Source organism: Coenobita brevimanus, chromosome 60, assembly GCF_032717465.1.
Source record: "Coenobita brevimanus isolate Jiangsu-jjx chromosome 60, ASM3271746v2, whole genome shotgun sequence".
Lineage (NCBI taxonomy): Eukaryota > Metazoa > Arthropoda > Malacostraca > Decapoda > Coenobitidae > Coenobita > Coenobita brevimanus.
This window is the reverse complement of record NC_137013.1, coordinates 42,312,951-42,338,681: the sequence shown is the minus strand read 5'-3', so window position 1 is coordinate 42,338,681 and position 25,731 is coordinate 42,312,951. Positions and strand designations below refer to the sequence as shown.

General features: G+C 40.4%; 1 protein-coding gene across 1 annotated transcript in view; it reads left to right on the top strand.

Moving 5' to 3' along the window:
- The window catches only part of LOC145403408 (uncharacterized), a 62,650-nt gene extending 61,039 nt beyond the window's left edge, over positions 1-1,611 (top strand). The window contains exon 10 of the mRNA XM_080275188.1: positions 1,219-1,611. Within this exon, the coding sequence (XP_080131314.1) occupies positions 1,219-1,611 (393 nt within the window). The remainder of the gene's footprint in view (positions 1-1,218) is intronic.
- The last annotated feature ends 24,120 nt before the right edge of the window (positions 1,612-25,731 follow it).

Below are 25,731 nucleotides of genomic sequence, written 5' to 3'. Positions count from 1 at the left end.
GCATATTGAGGCATTTTTAAACTAAATGAATGATGCAATATGTACTGAAAGTTAAATCATGTTCCAAAACCAACTAATTACCTACCAACAAAATTTGCACTGTATGTGAAGGTTGAGGTATCAGGGAAACTGAATTATATATATAATTATCTGTCTGATGATGATCTACATGATTATGATGATCTACTGGACCACAGTAACAGGAAGCAAAACACAGATTATTTATCACATAATCATAATAGGTGAGCAGTTTATATCAAATTCCTTGATCCTGACAACAGCAACTGAAGTGCTTTAGATTTTTTGAGATGGCTGACAGGGAGTTTGCTGGCTACTCACCTACAGTAACATTTTGAAGAAAGGATGTTCTGGGAGAGCTAATCACACCCACCATACCGGACTGTAGATAGTGATGGAAGTAGAAATAATACTGTTTGTATGTGTTTTTACAGTGTTTCTTCTGTCTTGCTTCACCTCTCACTGGTGGCATGATTTTATAGATTTGTGCATGAGATAACACTTTCAGTCTGTGGGGTCTCTTGAAAGCAGAATACATGTACTTTAAATTTGTTTGGAATTATGCAGTCTCAAGTAAAAATGATATCCTCAGACTAAAGGGTTGGCTTTACTGCACTGGTATGCTCTGTAAATTTGTCCCTATGTGTGCTGTTTGTACAGTAACACTAAAGCATGTTAACACATAATTGTTTGTGATGTTCAGTGTTAGTTAAGAACAGACATAATGGTTGTATGCTGCATGACTAAGTGATCCTTTTACTGACCCTATTTTGTGAAAACAGTTGTTGTTGATGTTGTTAGGCAACTATATGATCTACTTTGAATTTACTTGCAGCATAGAGTATTCCACTAAGTTGGACCCTGCCAGGACAGACTGCAGGACTAACACACTTGAGATATTGTGTTAGTATTTAAGATGGGTGAATACTGGACAGTGTGACATTGTGTGTTAAAATAGTGTGGGTTGCAGATTGTGTTCATTCATTTTGAATACAGTACTGTTGCAGTACTGTATATAATATTGTTAGGTTGGACATCACGTACTGATTTACAGTGATAATGACAGATGACCATGGTAACGTAATGGTGATAGTGAAGACAGTGGCAGGGAGTTTGAATTAAGTGACAATTACATTATACTGTAGTGATGAAGGTAGAAAGCTGTGACAGCTAGACTCCGCCCCTCCCCCCCTCCCTCAGGTTGACGCTGGCATCATCAACTATGGGTACGGGCACTTTGGCAGCGGCAGTGTGGTAGCCCCGGATGAAACCAAGGCCCCCTCCCCCCCTACCAAAACCACCAAGACAGTGGCGCTCAAGAAGCACTCCTGGGCCACCGTCACCCCTAGCAAGGCCCCAACCCCCCCCAGCCCAACCAACAGCACCTCTGAACCCCAACCCAGCACCTCCCAAGGCTCACAGTCCAGCATACAGCAGCCGCGGGTGCTGCTGTCACCCAGCGATGAGGGGCCTCGTGTGGAGGTGGTCTCCGCCTCACCCCCGCCACTCTCTGCCCCTGTGCCTATTGATGAAAACACACACTCCCAGGAACAGCTGGAACTACTGCTGTCGCCCAAAACTCTGGGGCAGTGAGGGTCTAGTTGGTGTTCATTTTTGGAAAGTGCAAGGAAAAATAAACATACTGTCAGCCCTTCATATTCATGGATTATTTGTTTGTGGGTTTTGTTATTTGTGACTTAATCATATCAAAATACAAGTACATTTTGAACAAGTAGATTCTAACATCTGATGAGATTCTGGGACACTGCAATGGATATTTTAGATAGTCATGTAGTTAAATCATGACTACAGGGGCCATTTTAGGGTGACACCAACTTTTCAAGGATTTTCACTGTTTGCAGACAAGAGTGTAATGTTTCCCTTGCAAATATGGAGGGTTGACTGTATGTTTACTCCTAAATGAGACAGAAACAAGCTGAGAAGGAAAAGTTGTGGTCTTATGCACTAGGAGAAACAGGTAGATATGTACCCTGTAATGCAAGCAATACTAAACATCTGTGTGCTTCTAGAATGAAAGGAGGACAAGGAAGAAAAGTTGCGTTGTCTGAAATGCAAGGAAAATGGGTCATTTCATGTGTACTTAAAAAGCAAAAAACTATATAAATAAAAAATAAAGTACATAGATAAATAAATCACACATTAATGAAAGTAGTGATGAATGATGTTCATGTTATGAACTTTCCAGGGAATATTGCCATAAAAATTTTTCATCATTGCATATGGTAGGCAGATTCACTAAACTCCATTCACTCTAACTTGACTTAAACTTGCCATCTCTCCATCTTGAATACTGAGCTGTAACAAGAAATTAACTCTAGAATATGATGCAAGTTATCAAAAAGTGTTATGAATATTATGTTGAGTGAAAGTTGTCTCATTCTGTCACTGAGCTGAGACAAAAGACCAAAACTAAAACTGTGTGATGCTAGTCATGATGAAGTGTCTGGAAAAAATATAGAGCAGTAGTACTGTATTGTCATATTCTGCCAATGAACTGTAACAAGAGATCAGTACCAGAATATGATGCTAGTCATGAGGAAGTTCTCTGGGAAGGATGTAGAGCCATAGTATTATTTTGCCATTGAGCTGTAGCAAGAATAGGAAGTGCTGTAGATAGGATGTAGAGACATAGTATTTTCTTACCCAGCCATTAAACTATAAGAAATGAGTAACACTAGAATATGAAGTTAATCCTGAAGAAATGCCATGGAAAAGATGTAGAGCCATAGCATATTCATTTCTGCCATTGAACCTCAGAAAATAAAATGCAGAAGGACGAATATCTCATCCAGGTTAAGGTGAATGAACTGTGAGATGTTGCAGAAAGTGTTGATATAGTGACTTTCTGTTGCAGTGATTATGAAAAACTTTGTGATAGACAAAACAAAAAGTGATGCTGTTCAGAGTCATTCTCTCAAGTTATCATTAACTTTGTACAATCAAAAGTGTGTGAGTGTTTTGAAGTATTGCTGATATATAAAGGTACACATATAGATGTACAATCACAATGAAAAGTTTACCACACGAGTACAATCATGATAAGTTTTCCGACACTTTTTTGCTGGCTGTGGAGATGGAGTGTGTTACCATATATGAAATTTTTTTTTGTGATAGCAATATGTAGCACACCACAGATGAGTCAGAGAAGGAAGGATGCTCTCGAATGTTAGGGGAGGAATTAGTATAGAAAGCAGGACACAGTTCTGGCAGAGGACTGTCGGCAAATTGTTACTCATGATAGTACTGTACTTGCATAAATATGGTAATAACTTATACTCACACAGCTACAGGCACTCAGCCTCACTTAATTGAAAGGTATTTTCATAAAGGTGTTTTATTATTTACTCACTGATACAGAAACACCAGTTTTTACTTATCTATCTATCTATCTATCTATCTGTCTATTGCCAGATGCCTCAATCCCGTATGGGGTGGCCACAGACAAATTGCCTTCACATTGCCCTGTCCCCCGCCATTTCACTGCCCTGCTCCCAGCTCACACTCCCCTCTCTCATATACCTCTCCACCCCATCCCTCCATCTCATCCTCAACCTCCCCCTCCCTCTCCACCCCTCCACCTCACTCACATTGATATGCTAATGATTAATTCTGAATTTATTTATTTTTAATTTATATACTGTATTTTTATTATGTATATATTTTTTAATTTTTTATATTATTTATACTTTTTGTTTGTTTATATTGTATTATGTTTCTAACCCTTCAAGTACAGTTTGATGGCTTAGCATCTCTTGAATTGTTTCACATGAAGCAGAATTTTGCCTTCATTGGCTGTTTCACTTAAAGTAGTACATAAGGCTGCACATATCCTGGTTGTTAAGTGAGGAGTGCCTATATAAAAGTATTGTACTCCCTGTGTACAAGTACCGGTACATACATACGAAACTGTGCCTTCAGTATTTTAAAGCGTGTATGAGGATCTTATCACTGTCTTTTTGGTGTTGTTCAGATTCAGTTGTTAAAGTGGAAGTTGAGATTATTATTGGTTGTGGATCTTGTTTGTCAAACCTGTAGCTTTGGTATACCAAAGACCAAAAGAGATGTATTAAAACTGAAGTGTGAAGGTGTGGAAAAAAATAATATACAGTGTTTTCTGAAATAGGCAGTGATGATAGAATTTATCTGATCCTTCTGTGTTGCTGCTTTGTAATGTGGGCTGGAGGCTGATCACATCAAACAATTGAAGATGCTCTGTAAACAATTGTCAGAAATTAGGGGCATGCCTACACCTTTGCTTACTCAGTTTTAATAATACAACCACATAAATCCTGATTACGTATTTTGGCTATAAAGGCAGTCATCATTTAAAGTTGTTTCCCTTTACTCACTCAAGCTGTTTCATTTGTAAGTTGCTGATGAATTAACACAGTGTGGTATTCACTTAAAGCTCTTTGAAGTCTTAAAAGTTGTTGTAAAGTTAGAAATGAGTGTTTTCCGTGCTTATGGCCCCTCAACCATGAAGTAGAAGCATGTAACATATATTTCTGTCAGTCTGTCAATAGCCAGATGCCTTTATCCCATTTGGGGTGGCCACTCATTCCTCTGTTGTTAGGTTGCCCTCCTTGCAACTTGCACTCCCTTCTCTCACATGCTACACATCTCCACACCATCCCTCTATCTCATGCTTGATTTCCGCACCCTTCCCCCCCCTCCTTAACCTTGGTGACATACGTTCTTGTAATTAATCTCATAGTCACCATTTAAAAGTTAAGTATTGTTTTTCTTGGACAAATCTTAAACTTTATGTGAAGATTGCCTTTATACTACTAACACACCTCCTATACATCCTTTAGTCTGGAAGTGTCATAATGAGCAAGTACTGTAATTACTTAACATTCCGTGCAGGCTTTATAGATTAACCCCTTTAACCTGAAGATGTATTATATATATATATATATATATATATATATATATATATATATATATATATATATATATATATATATATATATATATATATATTGTACAGTATATTACTATCCTCAGACAATTTTATGTAGAGCTGGGTAGATTTTCTAAACTGATGGAGTTAGAAACAGCCTTCATGGACCATTTTGCTGCAGTAGATCTTTCCTAAGTTGGGTAAAGTTATCTGAAAATAACATGAATAAAGTGAAAGAAAAAGACATTACCAGACTGAAGGGGTTAAATTTCCTCTCATACTGTAGCTTAGAAACATTGAGCATACAGAAGTTGCAAATATTAGTGAAATTATTATTTCACTTAAGTGTGATGTGTAGTCTGGCCAGATCAACATTTATTATATGGTAGACACTACTGTGTTTCCAATGACAGTATCAGAGTATGGAAGATGGAGTCAGTAACAGAATTAACCTCTTCAGCCTGTGGACATCACATTTAATATATTGTTCCTGTCTCAAGGGATTTTCATTGTGCATAGAGGAGGCATCTTAAGTGAAGAGGTTAAAGATCTAACCCCTCCAATTTAAAAAGTTTCTTGAGATAAGTAAAATATTCTTGGGGTAGGAAGAATAAGCACAACATGTCATTGGCTTGATGGAGTTGACAAACTTGTATAGTTGCATAGGTATTGAGGTACCTGTATTGCATATGTATTTTAAATAGTTTCAGAGTACAGTTGAGACACATTATTAAAATTGATGATATATTGAACAGTAGTCTGAATAGGTAATCCCACAGATCATCATATTACAAGTACAGTTTTAAATTTGTGTCTAGTTTGGTGTGTGTTATTTTCTTGTCCATTGTTATCCATGCAGTTTTTTTTTGAAGAATACAGTTAGCTATGTTTAGTATACAATTTTGTAACTTAGGACAAGGATGTATTGTAGCAGGTTTTGTCTTGGTATAGGGAACTCATGTGTTAATTTTTATTTTATAGCCTTTGAAGCCTTGCAGTCATCTTGGTTAAATAAAATTAAGATGGAAATAAGGCCAGGCTAATGATGATGATAATGATGATGAGGTTGATGATGATGATGATGAACAAAATTGCTTGATGTGTTAAGTACATCAGTTGCAGGAAAAGCAACTATTGTGTTGCAGTGCTGTTTGTATTGGTCCAAACAGCACTGCAACACAACAGTTAAGGGCAGTAATTAATATCTTTAAGCCAATGATGTCCTTAGTTCATTCTTGCTACCTCCTGATGAGTTTATTCAGTCAAGGATAGACTTCTAAAACTAGAGGGGTTCGATATTCCTTCATTTGTTTATAATGGCTCCAACATGCGTTAGCCTTGGTCACCTAGTGGCAGCTCTCCACGCTGCTTCTCTAGCAACCTCTCCATTCATTTCCCTTTATAGCCATAATAAGCTTCATCATTATGAGAGGCCTTTCTTGTGCAGAATAAAATTATCTGGTAGCTGAAAAAAGAAACTACAGTAAATGCGATCTCGCCAAATTCAAAAAGTGTAGAGTATGGTACAAACAAATTATAATGGTTCAGAGATAGTTTGTAATGGTTTTGTAATTGATAATACAGTAATTTGTGATGGTTCAAACAACACTGCAACACAACAATGGATGATATAGTGATTAACATACAATTAAAGTACTGTAATAATAATAACAATAATATTAATATGGTGTACACACAGTAAGCAACTGCTCCTTAGCCCTCCCTAACATGAGACGATTACCACAATGAAGTAGGTTTTAAGGTGTTTCTTCCTCTTGGTTATAAGTTAGTAAGAATTAAGTTTAGTTGTTCAGCCTTATTTGTGGATATTACACAGGTGAAAGTGTTAGAGAGGAATATCTTCATGTAGTGGCACACACATAAGTGGATGACATCACTGCCTGGTTATATACTGTAGACATTCTTAAACTCCCTCCCTATCCTTCAGAAGGAAGCTGGTGAACTGTCAGCCTGCAGTCCACTGTGTTATACTGTACCCAGATGAGCCTGGGGCCACAGCAACAACACAAATAAAACCTAACAAGATCTAATCTAATGCTGAGTCACAAACTTTTTTTTTTTTTCTTTTTTTTTTTTCCTCCTTCAAGGTTAAAGTTAAAGTACTGCATGTTGCTTCTGAGGTTATGTTTAGTCTGTGTAATTGTGGTAGTTGCAACCCCAGGTCTGTCAGCCCAGTGGACTGCGGTCTGAAGGTATTCTGTTCATGCAGTCCATCAGTCTTCTTGTAGAGGATAGGGAGGGGACTGACGGATGTTTGTATAACTGGGTAGCTCCACCACCCAGTCATATCAGTGCCACCATCAGAAGGCATCCATTTCCATCACCTGGTTGTGTAATATCTCTAAGTCAGCGTGTGCAGCTAACTTAATAATTACCAACAGTAAAGTTTCCATATCAAATATTTGTATGGATGTTGTGGATTTTGACAGTGCATAATAAAACCAAAAAGCATCAAGAGGTATTGTTAGCACCTCCAAGTTACAGCCCCAGTTACAGTGATGACATGAAAGTGCGTGGCACATAAGAGAACTGCTGAGGCTCAGAGTCTGTGACCAGATCCAGATAAGAAAGTTACAGTCAAACACTATCAGTTCCTTAACCTTTTACTTTCTGTTAATTTGGAGGTTTATGATGATATATTGAATTTATTTGATTAGTTACAGTACATTTCTTAAGTTACTCCCTCTTAATTGAGATTTTTATTTACACGAAGAATAACAGACATGGAAGTTTCTGTTTGCATTCTCCTTTGCTTCTTCTTACACACACACACACACACACACACACACATGCATAATATATGATTACTTTCCTCACCTTGCTAAACTTATCTTTGCAGGAAAGAGAAGAGACATGAGGAGATTCAGCACTCTGCTTTTCATTCCTACAGTCACACCATAGATACAGCAGGGATAGGAATGTCTGGTGAGTGATGGACAGGGTAGGTTTGGAAGTAGTAGGGGATGTGTGGATTAAATGTCTGCAATGAGAGGGACAGTGGAGGAAGCTGTGAAAAGGACTGTAAAGATATTGTCATTTGTAGGTCTGGAAAAAGCTTATTGCAAGGTAAACAGAGGAATATTGTGAAAGATTTTGTGTATGTAGACCTATGGTGTAGATGGAAAGTTGTTGGATGCTTTTGAGTTTTTATGATGGTAAATAATGAAGCCTGTGTAGACTGATATGGGTTGGGCATGTTGAGAGGATGGAAGATGACGGGTGTGAAAGGTGGGAGTTGTGAACGTTGAAGGTAGGGTTGTAAGAGGCAGACCAAAAAAGAAGAGGTCATGGAATGTGACCTCAGGGGTAAAGGATGGAGTGGAGAGGCTGCCAGAGATCGGGCAGCATGGAGAGTTCCTATTAGATTACCTAGGGCAATATATGCAGTCGTGTTGGTGCCCTTATAAACAGTATTAAATGATATGATGTTATGATGTAAAGGTATATGGATGTCTGTGAGTATAGTTTAATGTCAGTGTTGGAAAGAGACGTGTATGTCGTCCCCAGTGCTCTTCACTATATATATATATATATATATCTATCTATCTATCTATCTATCTATATATATATATATATATATATATATATATATATATATATATTTGGAGTTGTTATGGGAGGTTAAAATTCTAGATATGAAGAGTGATGAGGATAGTAATGAATGGCGAAGACTGGAGTAGTGTATCTCATATCTGATGTGTGCCGGTGATACTTGATTCTTGCTGAGTGAAGAGGAGAGTAGGGTAGATACAAAACACAGACAACAAGATAGGCATAGATAACGAAATGTTTATAGAAAGGATGTAGGCTATTGCCAGAGCTATATGAAATAGGCGAAGATGCAAAAGGGCGATGAGCCTAGCTTATTTGACAACTATGGTAAGTATATGGATGATAGAGTAAGTTTAGGAGATGGCTTGTGAAAAAATAATAAATAAATAAATATACTTGTAAAAAAAAAAAAAAGAGAAAAAAAGCATACTGATAAAAGTCTAGGGAAACAACAACCGAACTCGGAACTCGATAGAGAAGAAGAAGAAGAGTTACACGAGGGGCGCATCGAATCCCAGGTAAGTCGAAGTACGGATTTTTTTTTTTCTTTTTTTAAGGAATTGAAGTGTTTTAGGTGTTTGCGGGTGAACATAGCTGCAGGTAAAACTCAGGACCTATAGGTAAGTTAGGATGGAAATGATAAACATCCTTGAAGGCGAGTTACCGATAGGAAGGAGGCATGGATATGGCAGCCCGACAGGTACCGGTATTTAACCCATCAGCAACTTTTAGGGATAGTTTACCGTTGGCCTTGAGGTACCATGGTTCCTTTACCAGATTTACAGCGTTAGGTACATCAAAAGTTAGCTGATATGTGTTAGGGAAGTTGGAAATGCCATAGTGACCATTAAATTTTAAGGAAAATGTGGGGTGTAAACATAGCGAAATGTAATTTTCATTTAGAAGTAAAAGAAACCCAAGAAACTGATAGGAGAGCCAAGGTTCGGAAACTAATTCATCTATCTATCTATTGCCAGATGCCATAATCCCGTAAGGGGTGGCCATTTGACTGAGTTACAAAAAAAAAAAAAAAAAAAAAAAAAGTTGCCTGCCAGCAATTGCATGAAGTATGGAAATGTAAAGTGCTGAGGCAAGTGAATAGTTAGAATTAAAGAATGCGTGAAAGGTAATCAAAGCAAGGAAGCCACATCGATTCCTTTGAACCTAAGTTAAACTTGCATTTTGGATCAAACCATGGCGTTGTATTGACCTAACCTTTGCATGATTTTCAGATGTGCATTTCACTTTAAAAATTTGGAAAGCTGGCTTGGATTTTTGGTGAACGTCTAGAATTCCCATACATATGATTTACAATTGCATTTTTCACAAACTATAACCAGGTTATCACAATGGTTTCCTTAAAGTTGCAGAAATGCCCAGCATTGAACATAATCAAACCTCATCAGGTTATATGCAGACAGCTGCAAAACATCTGCCACGTTGGGTGTACAGGGTGATTCGGCCCCAAGGTCTGTCACCAGTCTTCATCTTTACTAGTTTGACTTAACAACCTAATCTGATCGAACTTGATTAAACTTAACTAATTATAACATCATAACAACCTAAGTGAACGAGTTCTGGGGCTGAATCGACCAACTGTCCCTTGGAGGATGCACCACCAGTGTAAGCCTAAGACGACTACCCTTATACTGGGGGGGGGGGAACGTAATTTGTCGTAAATTAATTACTGTACACAATAGTTAACCTAGATCCCTGTCATAAAATTTTCAGTATTTGTTAAAGGAAGCTCTCTTAGAGATGTTCAGACTTATAAGTTTTATATCTTTTCTCATACAGTACTGGTACCGGTACTGCACTGTCGTGTGCAAATAATTTCATTTTGCCAGAATTAAATCCCACATATTTCCTTGCTTTTGGTGACAAAATTGCAAGATTGTTGGAATGGCATTTCTAATCTGTGAATATCAGTAAAATGAATGTGGTAGCTACAAATAGTGACATACAATAGATGTAGTGTTAATTGAATTGGATATATAATTACTGTACCATAATTCATGTAAATTATATGCAAGGTATGATTAAACAGGAAAATACTACATCCAGTCAGCATGCTTAACTTACAGTCTTGAATTGACGCTGTCAGCTGCAAGTGACATAAAGATTCAAAACACAGGACAGTACTGTACAAGCTTGACTTATTCCAGTAAAGGTACAGTTTGGTAAGAATTAGGTAAGAACACTATTTAAGCCCCCAGATTCCCAAATGCACTTCACAGGCATGACTATCCATACATATTTGTTGGCATTTTACGCTAAATGACTCCCTACGTGTCAACAAGTGGGTTGGTGGAGGGCTAGTGCCCCTCCCTGTAAAACAAATAAAGTCAAATGGCCACCCCTTATGGGATTATGGCATCTGGCAATAGATAGATAGGTAGATGCTAGATGTACTGAATATAAACAAATACGGTACACACAGGAATATAAAATTAGTTCTGTATTTTGGGTACAAATGGTGCCCCCTAAATTGAAGCAAATTGTTTCACTGTAACCAAAAGATAGAACATAATTAAAAACAGTGCTCTAGGGGTTATGTGTTCATAGTTTGCTATTCTGTTGAGCATGAATGGTGCTGAGTAAACTAAATTATATTGTGAATTGATGTCTAGAATGAAATCAAGATCTCATGCTGTAGAGATTAATACGAAAATAACTGTAAAGCTGCATGTATATTAAAAAAAAGTCATGCACATTTCACACTCAGCAGTCTAACATCATAGACAGTGGCTATTGCAGACTGACTGATAATCCTAAGCTCACATTGGTAGACGTACTGTATTTTCATTTAGATGCCTGCATTGCTTGCCTGTACAGTAATTCTTCCTAGTTGGTATTATTATCGGATGTGCATTCAGATGATTAAAGATTAATATTTTTGGAACATTACAGGCAGTATTTATCTTTAAGGATATCATTGTACCCCTTTGCAGCAATACCGTACTGTACCCGTACCCCCCCCCCCTTTTTTTTTTTCTAGGACATGTAATTTTTATCCATATAACTCCAATGACCAGACCAGTGCCTGGTACAGGAGAGCCTTTGATAATGAGGGATCACAAATGCACTGACTCTCCCTGGGCGTTTGAAAAAAGTGCTAGGTAGCACGGGAAAGGTATGCTGCTTGTGTGATGCTGCAAGGGAGAGGGGTCTGTGATAGCAAAAAACCATCCATGCATTTAATTTTTCTCACTTCTATTTCATTTTCTTTTGAGTGTCACTCTTTTTCTATTCTGTAAAATAGACTGTGCCCTTAGATGGCATATCTGTAGTCTAGTTAGGGATGTACCGTAGAGGGTTTTTAGTTTGGATGTGGGAGTTTATCATTTTTTTTTTTTTTTTTTTTTTCCAATCTCTCTTTCATATGTTGACTTTATACAGCAGGCTGTGCCCTTAGGAAGCATATCTATAGTCTAGTTGGGGTCTTAGAAGGTATGGAGTAGGTACATTGGGGTCAGGACAGGGCTAATACATTAGAATTTTTGTAATGGGATACCGGTGTGTATTTCCGTATGTGCGTTCTCTTCTTGCTTGGTACCTCAAATTGGCACTTTGTTTTGTACCCAGATGTTCTGCTGTATGTATTGATTTTTCATGTTTTCTTACCAGGTTGACCATGGAACTTCAGTGGAACAACTTAGGCTCCACTCTTGAGGTTGTTGAACCACCGATGTTGGGCGTTCAGGTTATATAATCTTGGTGTCACAGTGGTTGAGGAGACTGATGCAGTAAGAGGAAGATGTATGAGATGAGGAAGAACAAGCAGCAAGATTGGAAGACACTGGTGAGTAGGCTATATTCGTTTTACTTTAACTTGCCCTATAATTGCCATCTTGAATTCTTGGCTGTAACAGGTCTATAGATTTACACTGTGGGAAGGATGTAGATTTTTTTTTTTTTCTGCCACTGAGCTGTGTCAAATAAGCTACAAAGGGATGCAACTTTGGGCCAAGTTAAGGTGCTGTATTATAATTTCCCCTACAAGTAATGCACATGGTCCTCATTATGTGTCAGGGACATTTTCGAACATATCGCAACCTTTGCTGATCAGTGGAACTGGCAGATCAAATTATAGGTACAGGCCATCCTCTTTATAACAATGGGATGCATTTGGGAAAGTCCATTGTTGAGCCGGGGTATTGTTAATTTGGGATTCCTGGGGCTTGAATGATGAGTGAATGGAAGCTTGGCCCATTGGTTTGGGCAAATTTGGGCTGTCTGGACATTGCTACTCCTCATCCTGCCCTAGGGTGGGAAAGGAGGTCCGGATGATGATGATGATGATGATAACATAGAAAGTATAGAGATGCGTTGGAGAGCCTTGGGATCCCCCCTCCCCTAACCAAGTCCAAAACCCACCCAAATGAGTCCAAAAACAAGTTTCTAGTTATCCTAAACCCCCAGATAGCTTTAAAACAAGCAAAACTAAGCCTAAAAGCAGTTTATAACTCATCAAAACCCAAATATAATGTCTGAAAATCATTAAAAAAAAGTCTGGAAAAAAATCAAACTTTGTAAATTGTATCCAAAACTGACAGGGTTCACTCCACCTATGACTAAAGCACATTAATCTAAGTCTAAAAACAGTTTATAAATCAACCTAAACACAAAATTTAAGTCTAAAATATCATCAAAATTGATTAAAAAAGAAACCATAAGATAAAACCCAACGGATAAACGGGGACTGGCCATCAGTGTGGGGGAGGGTGTTAATTTTAAAAAATCGCCACGGTAGGGTATCGTATAGCGGTTGATCGTATAGTGGGGCATGCCTGTATCAAGGAAACTTTAAGGGACAGTATTTCTGTAGTTTTCTGAAGACTTTACTGAAGAAAAACATTACACAAAGTGATTTATGAGGGATTACTGTATATTTCATTGATTGATTTGATGTGTAGCTACATGTTTTGTTTGGCTTTTTGCTGCTGTTGCATTTGCTATTGCTGTTGGTTTGGTATTTGTCTATTATTATTATTGTTTTTATTATTATTATTATTTATTAGATAGATTATTATTATTATTATAACTATTACTATTATTAATGTACAAGCTGGTCAGAATATACTAATATTATTAATTTGCAAGCACATGGGAATGTGCTAATATTATGCTTATACAAACCCATCAGAATGTACTGGTACTACTGTAATGTTGCTAATTTACGAGCCCGCCGGAATGTTCTATCGTACCCTTATAACTAATACTTGTACTCTTTCCAAGATATTGCCATGGCTTTGGGTAACATTTTGCCCAGAAGAGAAAAATATCATCGATGAGTTGACATTGGCGAGGGTACCTGCGTCCTGTGAACCTTCTCCTTTTAACCAGTTTTGATCAGACAGCTCCACACATTGAATGATATCCCAGTGAATGTAGACTGTTAGCTAGTGTATTTTCTTTCATCTCAGAATGTGACTTCTTTTGAGATTTAGCATAAGCTACCTTGTATGGTATGTACAGCAGACAACATACTTTCATCCGTTGTATCACAAAGGGTGATGAGAATCCGTTGTTAATGTCAGCTGTAGAGCCAGTAACCATGCATTCTGCCAACCCCACTCCCTTTCATCTGATCCTGGAAGTACCCAGAACTATCATGACAGGTTGTAATGTTTCAGTCAGCCATGGTCTGATACTTTCCATATGTTACCCATTACTGTGGTTAGACACTATCTGCCACAAGGGAACATTGGAACAACCCTGCAGGGGCTGTTACTTGCTTGCAGTTGATGGGTCTCCTTGCCCAGACAGACCGGTATGTAAAAAACAACATATAAAGGTCTTTTGTTGATATACGAGGGGTGATTAGAAAGAAATGACAGTGAGTCCATAAACTTTTATTAGCATGAAGAACTATCAAACTATGACTCACATTCCTTCAAAGTACTCCCCTCCAACCTCTATGCAGCGTTCCATTCTCTTTCTCCACTTCATGAAGCAAGCGTGGTACTCTGAAGACGGTATACTTCGGAGTTCTGAATTGACGGTCCGTGCCAAGTCTTGGATGCGATGAAATTGCTTCCCAGCGATGGCAGATTTAATTTTTGGAAACAACCAAAAGTCACAGGGAGCCAGGTCAGGGGAGTAGGGTGGGTGGGGGAGCAGAGTTATACCTTGTTGTTCCAGGTACTGCATAGTGAGGCGAGCTTTGTGGGGTGCAGCATTGTCGTGGTGCAGCAAAAGGCGAGACCGACGGCGGGTTGGTGCGGTGTTGGCCTTTTGTTCCAAGACTTGTGGAAGGACCTGGTCTGTGAAGTATTGGGCTGTGATAGTGGACTTTTCAGACATCACATCCACGCATATTGGTCCTTGAGAATTGAAAAAGATGGTGAAAAGGCGCTTCCGGCTGCGAAATCCTTCCTTCAAAATCTGAGGTCGAGGGTCTTCATCGCCCAACCACACCATGTTTGACTGCTTGTCACGGGTTGTGAAGAATGAAATCCAACACTCATCTCCAGTAGCAACATCTGAGAACCGTTTTGGACCATTTGGTTCAAATTCAGCAAGCCAGACACGACAAATCCTCACCCGTTCAGCCTTTTGCTCATCAGTCAACAAATGGGGTATCCATCGACAACACTTCTTCCTCAGGTGTAATTGTTCATGCACGATGTCATATGCACTCCCATAACTGATATCAAGCTCCAAGGCTAAGAACCTAAGAGTTACAGTTGGATCCTCGTCAATGATGGACCGTGCACGGACAGTTGTTGCTTCGGTCATGGATGTCCGGGGGCGTCCAGAGCGTTGTTCATCTTTCAGTTCAGTTTTTCCTGCTGTGAAAGCACGAATCCAGCGGGAAGCAGTTTCTAGGGAAGGAGTAGTGTCTGGATAAACTTGTAATAATTCCCCTCGAATCTCTGTTGCTTTCTTTCCCAGTTTCCACCTCGTAAAAATGTAGAACCTGCAGCCTTTTTTCGAGTAATCCATGTTTCTGGCCAGAGAGCAAAAACAAGAGTGAAGCATTCACTCACAACAATAAAACAAGAAAAGTCAGGCATACGGCGACAAGTTCAAACTCGTAAGGACAGGCAACTCTGCACTCTCCTTGCTCCCCTACCTCCCATCATTCAAGGTTTTCATGTTATAGCACGAACTGTCATTACTTTCTGATCACCCTTCGTATTGAAGGATTTATGGTGCTGTGGTAGTGTGGTGCTTGGATGAAGTGTGTTGTGGTGTGGGGAGCTCTGTTGCAGTGTGGGCAGATAGGATTGTATACAAGTTGTATTTTATGTTGATATTTCAGCAGGAGGGTGGCGATTGCATTGGAGTCTGGCCAGGCGTACTCGTGTCTGTGTGGGTAGGGTTGTTTCTGTAGGGTAGATGTAGGGTGGTTTGTGGATGATAGTTTTTGGTTGAAGGTTTTAGATAGTTGTGGTGGTGGTTTATGTGTTTGTGTAGGTATTGCTGAGATGCTGTTTGCTGTGTTGTCATTGTTTTTTGGTTATTTGCAGAAGGGGTCAGTACAACTTAAGGTTACAAGGTTAGGATGGGTCATGAACTGAAGTGATAACCAGTATTCCTCTCGTATTCATAAGACCCTTGATTGGAACGATTTTTGTTTCATGATTTAGGTGATCTGTGTTTGTAATCTTAGTGCATCCTGTTATTCTTCAGGGTGTGTTTTGTGTTTTTTAAGTGCTTATCCGTGATTGTCTTAAATAAAGTTTGGGCTAGCATAATTTATTGTTGTTATGATGAATTGTTTGTTGATGGTTTTCAGGGATTGTTTCTGTTGTCCTAAAGTAGTACCTGTAAGTGACTTCAGGGTGTTGTGTTTGTAAGAGGCCATTGCACTGATGTATCTTGTATGATGAGAAAAGGTCATCTCGTCTATGTGTTGAAAGTACAGTACTGTAATTCCAAGAAATTTGGGATATCTTTCCATTGTGTAGTTGGTTAAATAGGGAAACTGGAGGGTGTGTGAGATCATTCTGGAGTGAAGGGGGTAATGGTTGATTCAGGTGATGAGGCAGTGGCAGTCATTCTGTTTTGGCTTAGTTGAACCAGTGTTATAGTGAGGATGGGTACAGGAGCTGAGTTGCTGTTTGTAGAGTTATGGAGTGTTGAGATGCTATAGCTAAGTTGTCAGCAGAGGATAGTACCATTACTGAAGGGGGAAAGGCTGGCATGTCATGGAAGAAGAAAAAAAAAATGAGAGTGAAAGATCCGAGTTTTTTAGGACATTGTTGGCTGGGATTGTGAATTTAGAATTGCAGTTTTGGTAGAGTACTTGGGCTTGTCTGCATGAGAGAAAATTGGCCAGCTTTTTTTCTGGATTTGTGTCAGTACTGTCAACAGCTTTGGTGATGCCCATTGCTGGAAGAGTGGTTTTTTTTTTTTTTTTTTTTTTTTTTTTTTTTACATCTGGGTTAACTTGGAGAGATGGGTAGTGGTTGTGTCTGTGTTGGTATCCATGTTGGAAGTTGGATAGAGGGATGTGGGAGGGGGTTCTTTAGGATTAACCTTTCTTTTGCATTTGGATTGTGTGCAAAGCAGTGATACGCATGGTGTGCAGACCAATGATATTGGTGTATATGATGAGAGATTACTGTGTGGTTTTCCTGGTTTGAACTTGAGGATGATATTTGCTTGAAGTGAAGTATCGGGGATTTCGTTGCAACTCCAGGAAATACTGAACATTTCAGTAGGTGCATTTATGGGTGGTTTGGACATATTACTTTGGAATTTTTTGTACCTCTGATTGTTTGCTGTACTTTTATTGGAGGGGGGTGGGGGGTGTTCTTAGGAGTCATACCGTATTGTGTGGCATATTGATGCATAATAGTGTCATAGGATATTAGCTTATTCCCCCTGGCTGGGGATAGTTCCAGTGGTGTTTTATAGGGCTTTGCAATTTGTTGAAAGTGAACTTTTAGATGTGGTGATATTTGCTTTGTTTTACAGAATGTACTGCTGTTTGTTGTATGATCGGAGTATCCACAAGTTTTTCTCTTTCAGGTTTCATGCTGGCATGCTTCAATCAGTCCATTTATGGTGTAGCTTAGGTTGTACAGGGTTTATAGTTTTGTTGGACTGGGTTGATTTCTTCTCTCTAATTTATTTCTGTCCTTAACAAGTTGTTTTATTTGAGGAGAGAAGTTATGGTTGAAATTTTTGGTGTTGCCACTTGGGATATGCAATTAATTGGCTGTTGAAGTGATTTTTGTGTAAGGTGGTGACTGCTTTCAAATTGTTTGGAAAAGAGTCTGTGTTAAAAGTTTCTAATGCTTGGTTGTTTAAAGTTTCCAGTGCTTAGTTTATGGCTTGACTAAACTGAGCCTAGTTTTCTCTCATAGTTAGTAAAGGTTTTCCTGTCTGTCTGGATCCACTTTTATTGTGTGTGGTTTGATTATTGGGATGTGGATGAATGAGAGATTGTGTACTACATTTCAAGAGGCTTGAATGGCTAGTGTACATGAACTAAAAGCGAGGCCAGGAGAGGAGACTGTCTGTAATTTTTTTGTGAGGGTTGTTTATGGGTGAATGGTTGTTCAAGATGTTTAGGTGTTCCACATCTTCTTGAATAAATTTCTTGAGGTTATCCCTTGTCTGTTTTTAGCCATGAGGGGCTCTTTGCATTGAGACCACTGGCCATTATTACAGTAGGAATATTAGGGACAGGGTTGGCATGGTTTAAATCCATTGATTTAAAACATGCCTTAAATCATTTTTGGCTTATAAAATATGAGGTCTGTCCAGAAAGAAAGCAAACTTTTTAAATAGCTGACCAACTAACCAGCATAGCATGATTGCAATGGGAGCATTGTGTAGTGGTGACTTTGAGCTTCAGCGTGACACTAGCTGCATCATGCCACATCTCTTAGTCATCGAGGTACTGTACATGGCCTGAGTGAACATGTGTTTAGTGCACCTGGCAAATTTTCGTCTATCTCTTCTGTCATCTGAAATCCATGACCTTTTAGGGTAGATTTCAACTTCGCAGGGAGGGGGAGTATGTAAGGACCGAATCCAGAGAGTAGGGCGGCCGAGGAATGATAATTGTCTCATAATTTGCCAAAAAGTTACAGATAAGGAGCGATGCGTGAGCAGGTGCATTGGTTTGGTACAGCATCCAGGTTTTGTTTGTCTACAGCTAAGGCCTCATCCTTTGCACTACATCCCTCAAATGCTTGAGGACATTCAATTAAAACTTTGTATTGAATGTTTAACCACGTGGAAGAAACTCATGATGAGCAACGCCCTTCCAGTCAGAACAGTCAACATCACTGTCACATTTGAGTGACTCTGATGTGCATTTTTTTGGTCACGACAGTGTTCCAGCCCACTGAGACAACTGCCATTTTGTTTAGTCATTGTAGTCATACATCCACGTTTCATCACCTATTATGAAATTTTTCAGAAGCTGAAAGTTTTTCCCAATTTAATACAGTATCACACAAATGCATTGCTCTTCAAGATCCTTCAGTGTTCATCTTGCAGCAAATTGCCATGTGCTCTGAACATATGTTTACTCAGGCATATGCACCCTGATGAGTAATTGACGTTGCGTGATGAGGCTTGTGTTTGACTGAAGCTCAAACTCGCTACTACACAGTGCTCCCATCACAATCACACCATGCCAGCATGTTGGTGTGCTATTTAATAAGATTGGTTTCCTTTGGACAAACCATGTACGTCATAAATCTAACGGTTGCATAATTTCACAACCAAATTTATTAATTTACTCGTGTAGGGGAGAAAAAAAAGGAATGCATAAAAAATATTTACTAGTTTATGCACATCCATCCATCATCCAATCCTTTGCCACCTCATGAGGAGTGTAGGAGCCCTGGCCAGGCAAGTTGGTCCTAACATTTAAGATAAGAGTGACCAGCCTCACTAATCACTGCGTGGCATTACGTGAACAATAAACCAAAGCTGTCCCCTGGATATAAACCTTCACAGGCTCGATCCGTTTGAAGAGGCTTAATTACCCACTAAACCACCAGGTGCCATAATTTCGTTATGTGGTTACCATCCAGAGTAGTAAATGTTTTCTGGTGTAAAGGAAGCCATTTGGCTTGTCACTCAGTGTAGCTACCCATAGGCAGAAGGAAGGAGTGATGGAAAGAAAGACAGAAGAGGGAGTGTACATATATATAATAATAAAAGTTGACCATAAAGTGTTGCAGTTGTATAATTCTTTAGTATTGCCAAACAACAATGATTATGAAAAGCTGTGGTGGACATCAGTACCAGCAAGTAAAATGTGTACGTCAAGTGAACCTTTTAGACCCACACTACAAAGAAAATTATTGAAGCAAAAAAACAATTAGGCAGATTTTATTGAAAAAAGGTACCTGGAGCCTCAAAAGATTTCAAGAATATAGGCCTTAGTGTAGCTTAATCATTTATAAAGTATGAGTCGTGGCAAAATGTTCTTCCTATAATGAGTTTACCATTTCTGTACGCATTTCAGTGATACTATTTACCTTGGAAAAACAGATTGTTTATGCATTCCTGTTCATGTTGTCAGCAATGTATTACCTTTAATACAGGGTTGACTAAAGGGTTGGGGTAGTGCTGAAGTGGTCATGAGAAGTGAGAATTGAAAATTTTCCAAAAGTAGACACCTTATTAGGATTGTATGTCTGGGTATAGATAGATGGAATTATTTTGGATTCTGTCATTGACCCATTTTTCTCATCAGCTTTGGCTTCATAGTACCTTATTTCTTTGGGGGGATAAGATGTACCGGTAACTGAAATTTAGTTATGGAAAGTGAGCCCTAGAAAATACTTAGCCTCATAACTTTACCATTAAATTATGGTCCCCTATGTTATGACTGAATTGAATTTAATATATATACATAGGATGTAAGTGACAATAGGAGGCTTTGTCACTGCTTCCTTAGCAATATATTTAGCATTTTACAAATTAGCATTCTTTTGTATGTTATATTGTTGTAATATTAATACTCTTCACCAGCAACATATAAAAGGTTATTGAAGTTTAATGTGCAGAATAGATTGCTTAGGAAGATCTGTTACAAAGTTTCCAAAGTCACTTTGTATATGACCCATTCTGCCAGTCAGAGGTATACTAGTGAGGCAACTGTACTTACATACAAATGTAGTCATGGAAATAGTTATGATTCATACACTTTTTTATTTATATATTTGCATTGAAGGGATGTATCTTTCTCAACATAGGAAGCTTTCTGGTACCTGTTTCTTGGTGATCTATTGAGACATTTTTACACCAAATATAGCCTTTAAAAATGTAAGAATATTAAACCCCTTCCTTTAATTAGTCATAACTGATTCAATTTACTTAGAAATTTTCAAGTATACAGAGATATCTTTATGTTGAAGGGATTCCTGCTAATGTTGTGACCCTGTATTCCTGTCAATTAAGGTCTTTCTCCAGCACAACTTTCTTGGTAGTTTCTGTAGTTAGTACCATATATTTTCTCTTGTATTAATTCATGATATGGATAGAAGTAACAGGGAACTGACCCATCATAGAGAAGTGGCACAGAACAAAGCAAGAAACATTAAAACATCAAGTAAACCTTTCTGACCCACACTACAAAGAAAATTATCAAAGCAAAAAATGATTAGGCAAAGTAATTGAGGAAAAGGTACCTGAAAGCCTCAGAAGATTGCAAGAATACATGCCTTTGTGTAACTTATTCATTTATTAAGTATGAGTCATAGAGCAATGTTCATCCTAAAATGAATGTAATCACGTCTGTACATATTTCAAGGATACTATTTGCATCAGAAAAAGATTTATTTACTCGTTCCCATTACATGTTGTCAGCACTATTATTTCTAAATAAAGGGTTTACTAAAGAACCCTGGTGTTTATATTGAAACAATATACAGTATTACTATTACCATCGGTGCCTCTAGGCTATCTTACTTCGCTTCACTTGGCTCAACGCTTGTATCACCGGTGCCAGGGTACAAGCACCAGCAAGGTACTGTCAGTGGCAGCAACAGGCTACCCAGCAGGTTTTGGGACTGGTGGCAGCAGCAGCAGCAGTGTACTAGCAGGAGCAGCAGCAGGGTATTGGTGGGGGGCAGGGGCAGACAACAGTAGGGTACTGGTAGGGTCAGGCAACAGTAAGGTACCAGCAGGGACACAGCATTGAACCAGAAGGGGCTTCCAGCAGTGGTAGCATGGTACTGGCAAGAGCAGCAACAGCAACGTATCAGGAAGGGCTGGCGGCAGCAGTAGCAGCAGCAGCAGGGTGCTGGCAGGGATGAGGGCAGGAGGGTATTAGCAGGAGTGGCAGCAGCAGGATACAGGCAGGGGTGGCGGCAGCGGCAGCAGCAAGGTACGGGCAGGGGCATTGGTGGGAGCAGCAGCATCAAGGTATGGCAAGGGGCAGCAGCAGCAATGGTGGCAGCACAGTACAGGCAGGAGCAACTGTAGCAAGGTACAGGCAGGAGCAGCAGTAGCAGTTCACTGTCAGGGACAGCAGTAGCATCAGTGGTAGGGTATGGGCAGGGGCAGCAGCAGGGTAAGGGCAGGGGCAGCAGCAGGGTACAGGCAGGAGCGGCAGTAGCAGCAGCAGCAAGGTACGAGCAGGAGTGGCAGCAGCAGCAGGATGTGAGCAGGGTATAGGCAAGAGTTGCAGCAGCAGCAGCATGGTATGGGCAGAATTGGTGGCAGCAGCAGCAGCAGCAGCAGCACGATATGAGCGGAAGCGGTGGCAGCAGCAGGGTACGGGCAAGGATGGTAACAGCGGCAGCAGCAGCAGCAGGGTAAGGGCAGGGATGGTTGTGGCAGTAGCAACAAGGTATAAGCAGGGGCAGTGGGGGCAGCAGCAGCGGGTTATGGGCAGGAGCGTCAGCGGTGGCAACAACAGGGTACGGGTAGGGGCATCAGCGGTGGCAGCAGCAGGGTATAGGCAGGGGCAGTTGCAACAACAGCAGCAGGGTACAGGCAGGGGCAGCAGCAGCAGCAGGGCACAGGTAGGGGCAGTGGCAGCAGCAGCACCAGGGTATGGGCAGGGACAGTGGAGGCAGCAACGGCAGGGTACGGGCAAGAGCAGCAGCTGCAGCAGCAGTAGCAGCAGGGTATGGGCAGGGGCAGTGGTGGCAGCAGTAGCAGCGGGGTTTGGGCAGTGGCAGTGGTGGCAGCAGCAGCACCCCCTGCTGTTGCTGCTGCCACTGCACCTACTCGTACCCTGCTACTGCTGCTGCCACCACTGCCCTTGCCTGTACCTTGCTGCTGCTGCTGCAGCTGCTGCTCTTGCCTGTACCCTGGTGTTGCTGCCTCCACTGCCCCTGCCCATATGCTGCTGCCACTGCTGGCCTTCCTTGCACCGTGCAGCTGCTGCCCCTATCCATACTCTGCTGCTGCCACCGCTTCCCTTGCTTGTACCTCTGCCTGTACCCTGCTGCTGCAACTACTATCCCTGTCCACATCCTGCTGCTGCTGCTGCCACCCCTGCCCATACTCTGCTGCTGCTACCGCTGCTGCCCCTGCCCATACCCTGCCGCTGCCATCACCACTGCCCCTGCCATTTCCCTACCGCTGCTGCCGCTCCTGCTCGTACCATGCTATTGCTGCTGCTGCCACCCCTGTCCACATCCCGCCGCTGCTGCCTCTGCCCATACAATGCTGCTGCTACCGCCACTGCCCCTGCCCATACAATGCTGCTGCTGCTGCCCCTGCCCTTACCCTGCTGCTGTTGCTGCCCCTGCCATTACCCTACTGCTGCTGCCACTCCTGATCATACCCTGTCTGTGCACTGCTTCTGCCTGTACCTTGCTACAGTTGCTCCTGCCTGTACTGTGCTGCTGCCCCTTGCCATACCTTGACGCTGCTGCTCCCGCCACTGACTCTGCCCGTACCTTGCTGCTGCCACCTCTGCCTGTACCATGTTGCTGCCACCCCCACCCATACTCTGCAGGCACCTTGCTACTGCCGCCAGCCCTTGCTGATACGTTGCTGTTGCTGCTCTTGCCAGTACCATGCTACCACTGCTGGAAGCCCCTGCTGGTACACTGCTGCTGCTACCACTGTCCCTGCTGGCACCCTTCTGCTGCTGCCAGCCCCTGCTGGTACCTTACTGTTGCCTGACCCTGCTGGTACCTTACTGTTGCCTGACCCTGCTGGTACCTTACTGTTGCCTGACCCTACCAGTACCCTGCTGTTGTCTGCCCCTGCCCCCCATCAATACCCTGTTGCTGCTCCTGCTGCTGCCACATGTCCCAAAACCTGCTGGGTAGCCTGTTGCTGCCACTGACAGTACCTTGCTGTTACTTACCTGTACAGTATACCCTGGTACCGGTGATACAAGCGTTGAGCCAAGTGAAGCGTAGTAAGATAGCCTAGAGGCACCGATGGTAATAGTAATATATTGTATTAATATAAACACCAAGGTTCTTTAGTAAACCCTTTATTTAAAAATAACAGTGTTGACAACATGTAATGGGAACGAGTAAATAAATCTTTTTCTGATGCAAATAGTATCCTTGAAATATGTACAGAAGTGATTATACTCATTTTAGGATGAACATTGCTCTATGACTCATACTTAATAAATGAATAAGTTACACAAAGGCATGTATTCTTGCAATCTTCTGAGGCTTTCAGGTACCTTTTCCTCAATTACTTTGCCTAATCATGTTTTACTTTGATAATTTTCTTTGTAGTGAGAGTCAGAAAAGTTTACTTGATGTTTCAATGTTTCTTGCTTTGTTCTGTGCCACTTCCCTATGATGGGTCAGTTCCCTGTTACTTCTATCCATATCATGAATTAATACAAGAGAAAATATATGGTACTAACTACAGAAACTACCAGGAAAGTAGTGCTGGAGAAAGACCTTTATTGACAAGAATACAGGGTCACAACATTAGCAGGAATCCTTTCAACATAAAGATATCTCTGTATACTTGAAAATTTCTAGGTAAATTGAATCAGATATGACTAATTAAAGGAAGGGGTTTAATATTCTTACATTTTTAAAGGCTATATTTGGTGTAAAAATGTCTAAATAGATCACCAAGAAACAGGTACCAGAAAGCTTCCTATGTTGAGAAAGATACATCCCTTCAATGCAAATATATAAATAAAAAAGTGTATGAATCATAACTATTTCCATGACTACATTTGTATGTAAGTACAGTTGCCTCACTAGTATACCTCTGACTGGCAGAATGGGTCATATACAAAGTGACTTTGGAAACTTTGTAACAGATCTTCCTAAGCAATCTATTCTGCACATTAAACTTCAATAACCTTTTATATGTTACTGGTGAAGAGTATTAATATTACAACAATATAACATACAAAAGAATGTTAATTTGTATAATGCTAAATATATTGCTAAGGAAGCGGTTACAAAGCCTCCTATTGTCACTTACATCCTATGTATATATATTAAATTCAATTCAGACATAACATAGGGGACCGTAATTTAATGGTAAAGTTATGAGACTAAGTATTTTCTGGGGCCCAGTTTCCATAACTAAATTTTAGTTATGTCTTATACCCCCAAAGAAATAAGGTACAGTCACGCGTACTAATTTCTGCTCAGGGGTTACCCCTTCCTTACCCCCTCTACCCTGGACAGAGGGAAGGGGGGAATCGCGAACAAGTCTACCCCGCCTTCTGCCCCCAACTCCCCCACCCTCCACCTCCAGCTGCCAGTTACTGATTAGACACAAATTTTCTCATGTCCTGTAAACATGACTAAACTGTCGTCGCACACGCTTTCAACGGCCAAGATTTGGACTATATTTTTAGAATAGATTATTAGCGTATTGAATTGCATTCTCAAATTGAAAATATTCACCATCATTGTAACCCAGTGTCGTCCGCTGCACAATTCTGGGTTCCAGTGCTTACCTTTTCACTTTCCCCAGCTCTCTCTCTCTCTCTCTGAATTTAATTTTCCCACTCACTCTTTCTTTTTTAAATTTATATAACTTTCTCTTTGCTTCTCTCCCTCTTCTCTCTCGTTCTTTGTCTTAAGTCTTCCCCGCCTCTCACTCCTCCCCTCCCCCCACCTTAGGCCTGATCAGCAGTTATACCGTCACCGCTCCTTCGTATATCGTGTGCAGGCAACATTTATCACACACACTTACGTCAGATGTATGGAAAGCTAATTTTATATATATATATATATATATATATATATATATATATATATAATTGTATTTCTCATTATGTGCCAAGTTCAAATAGAGAACACCAGACCAATATTCGTAATTTTTATTAGAGTGACCGT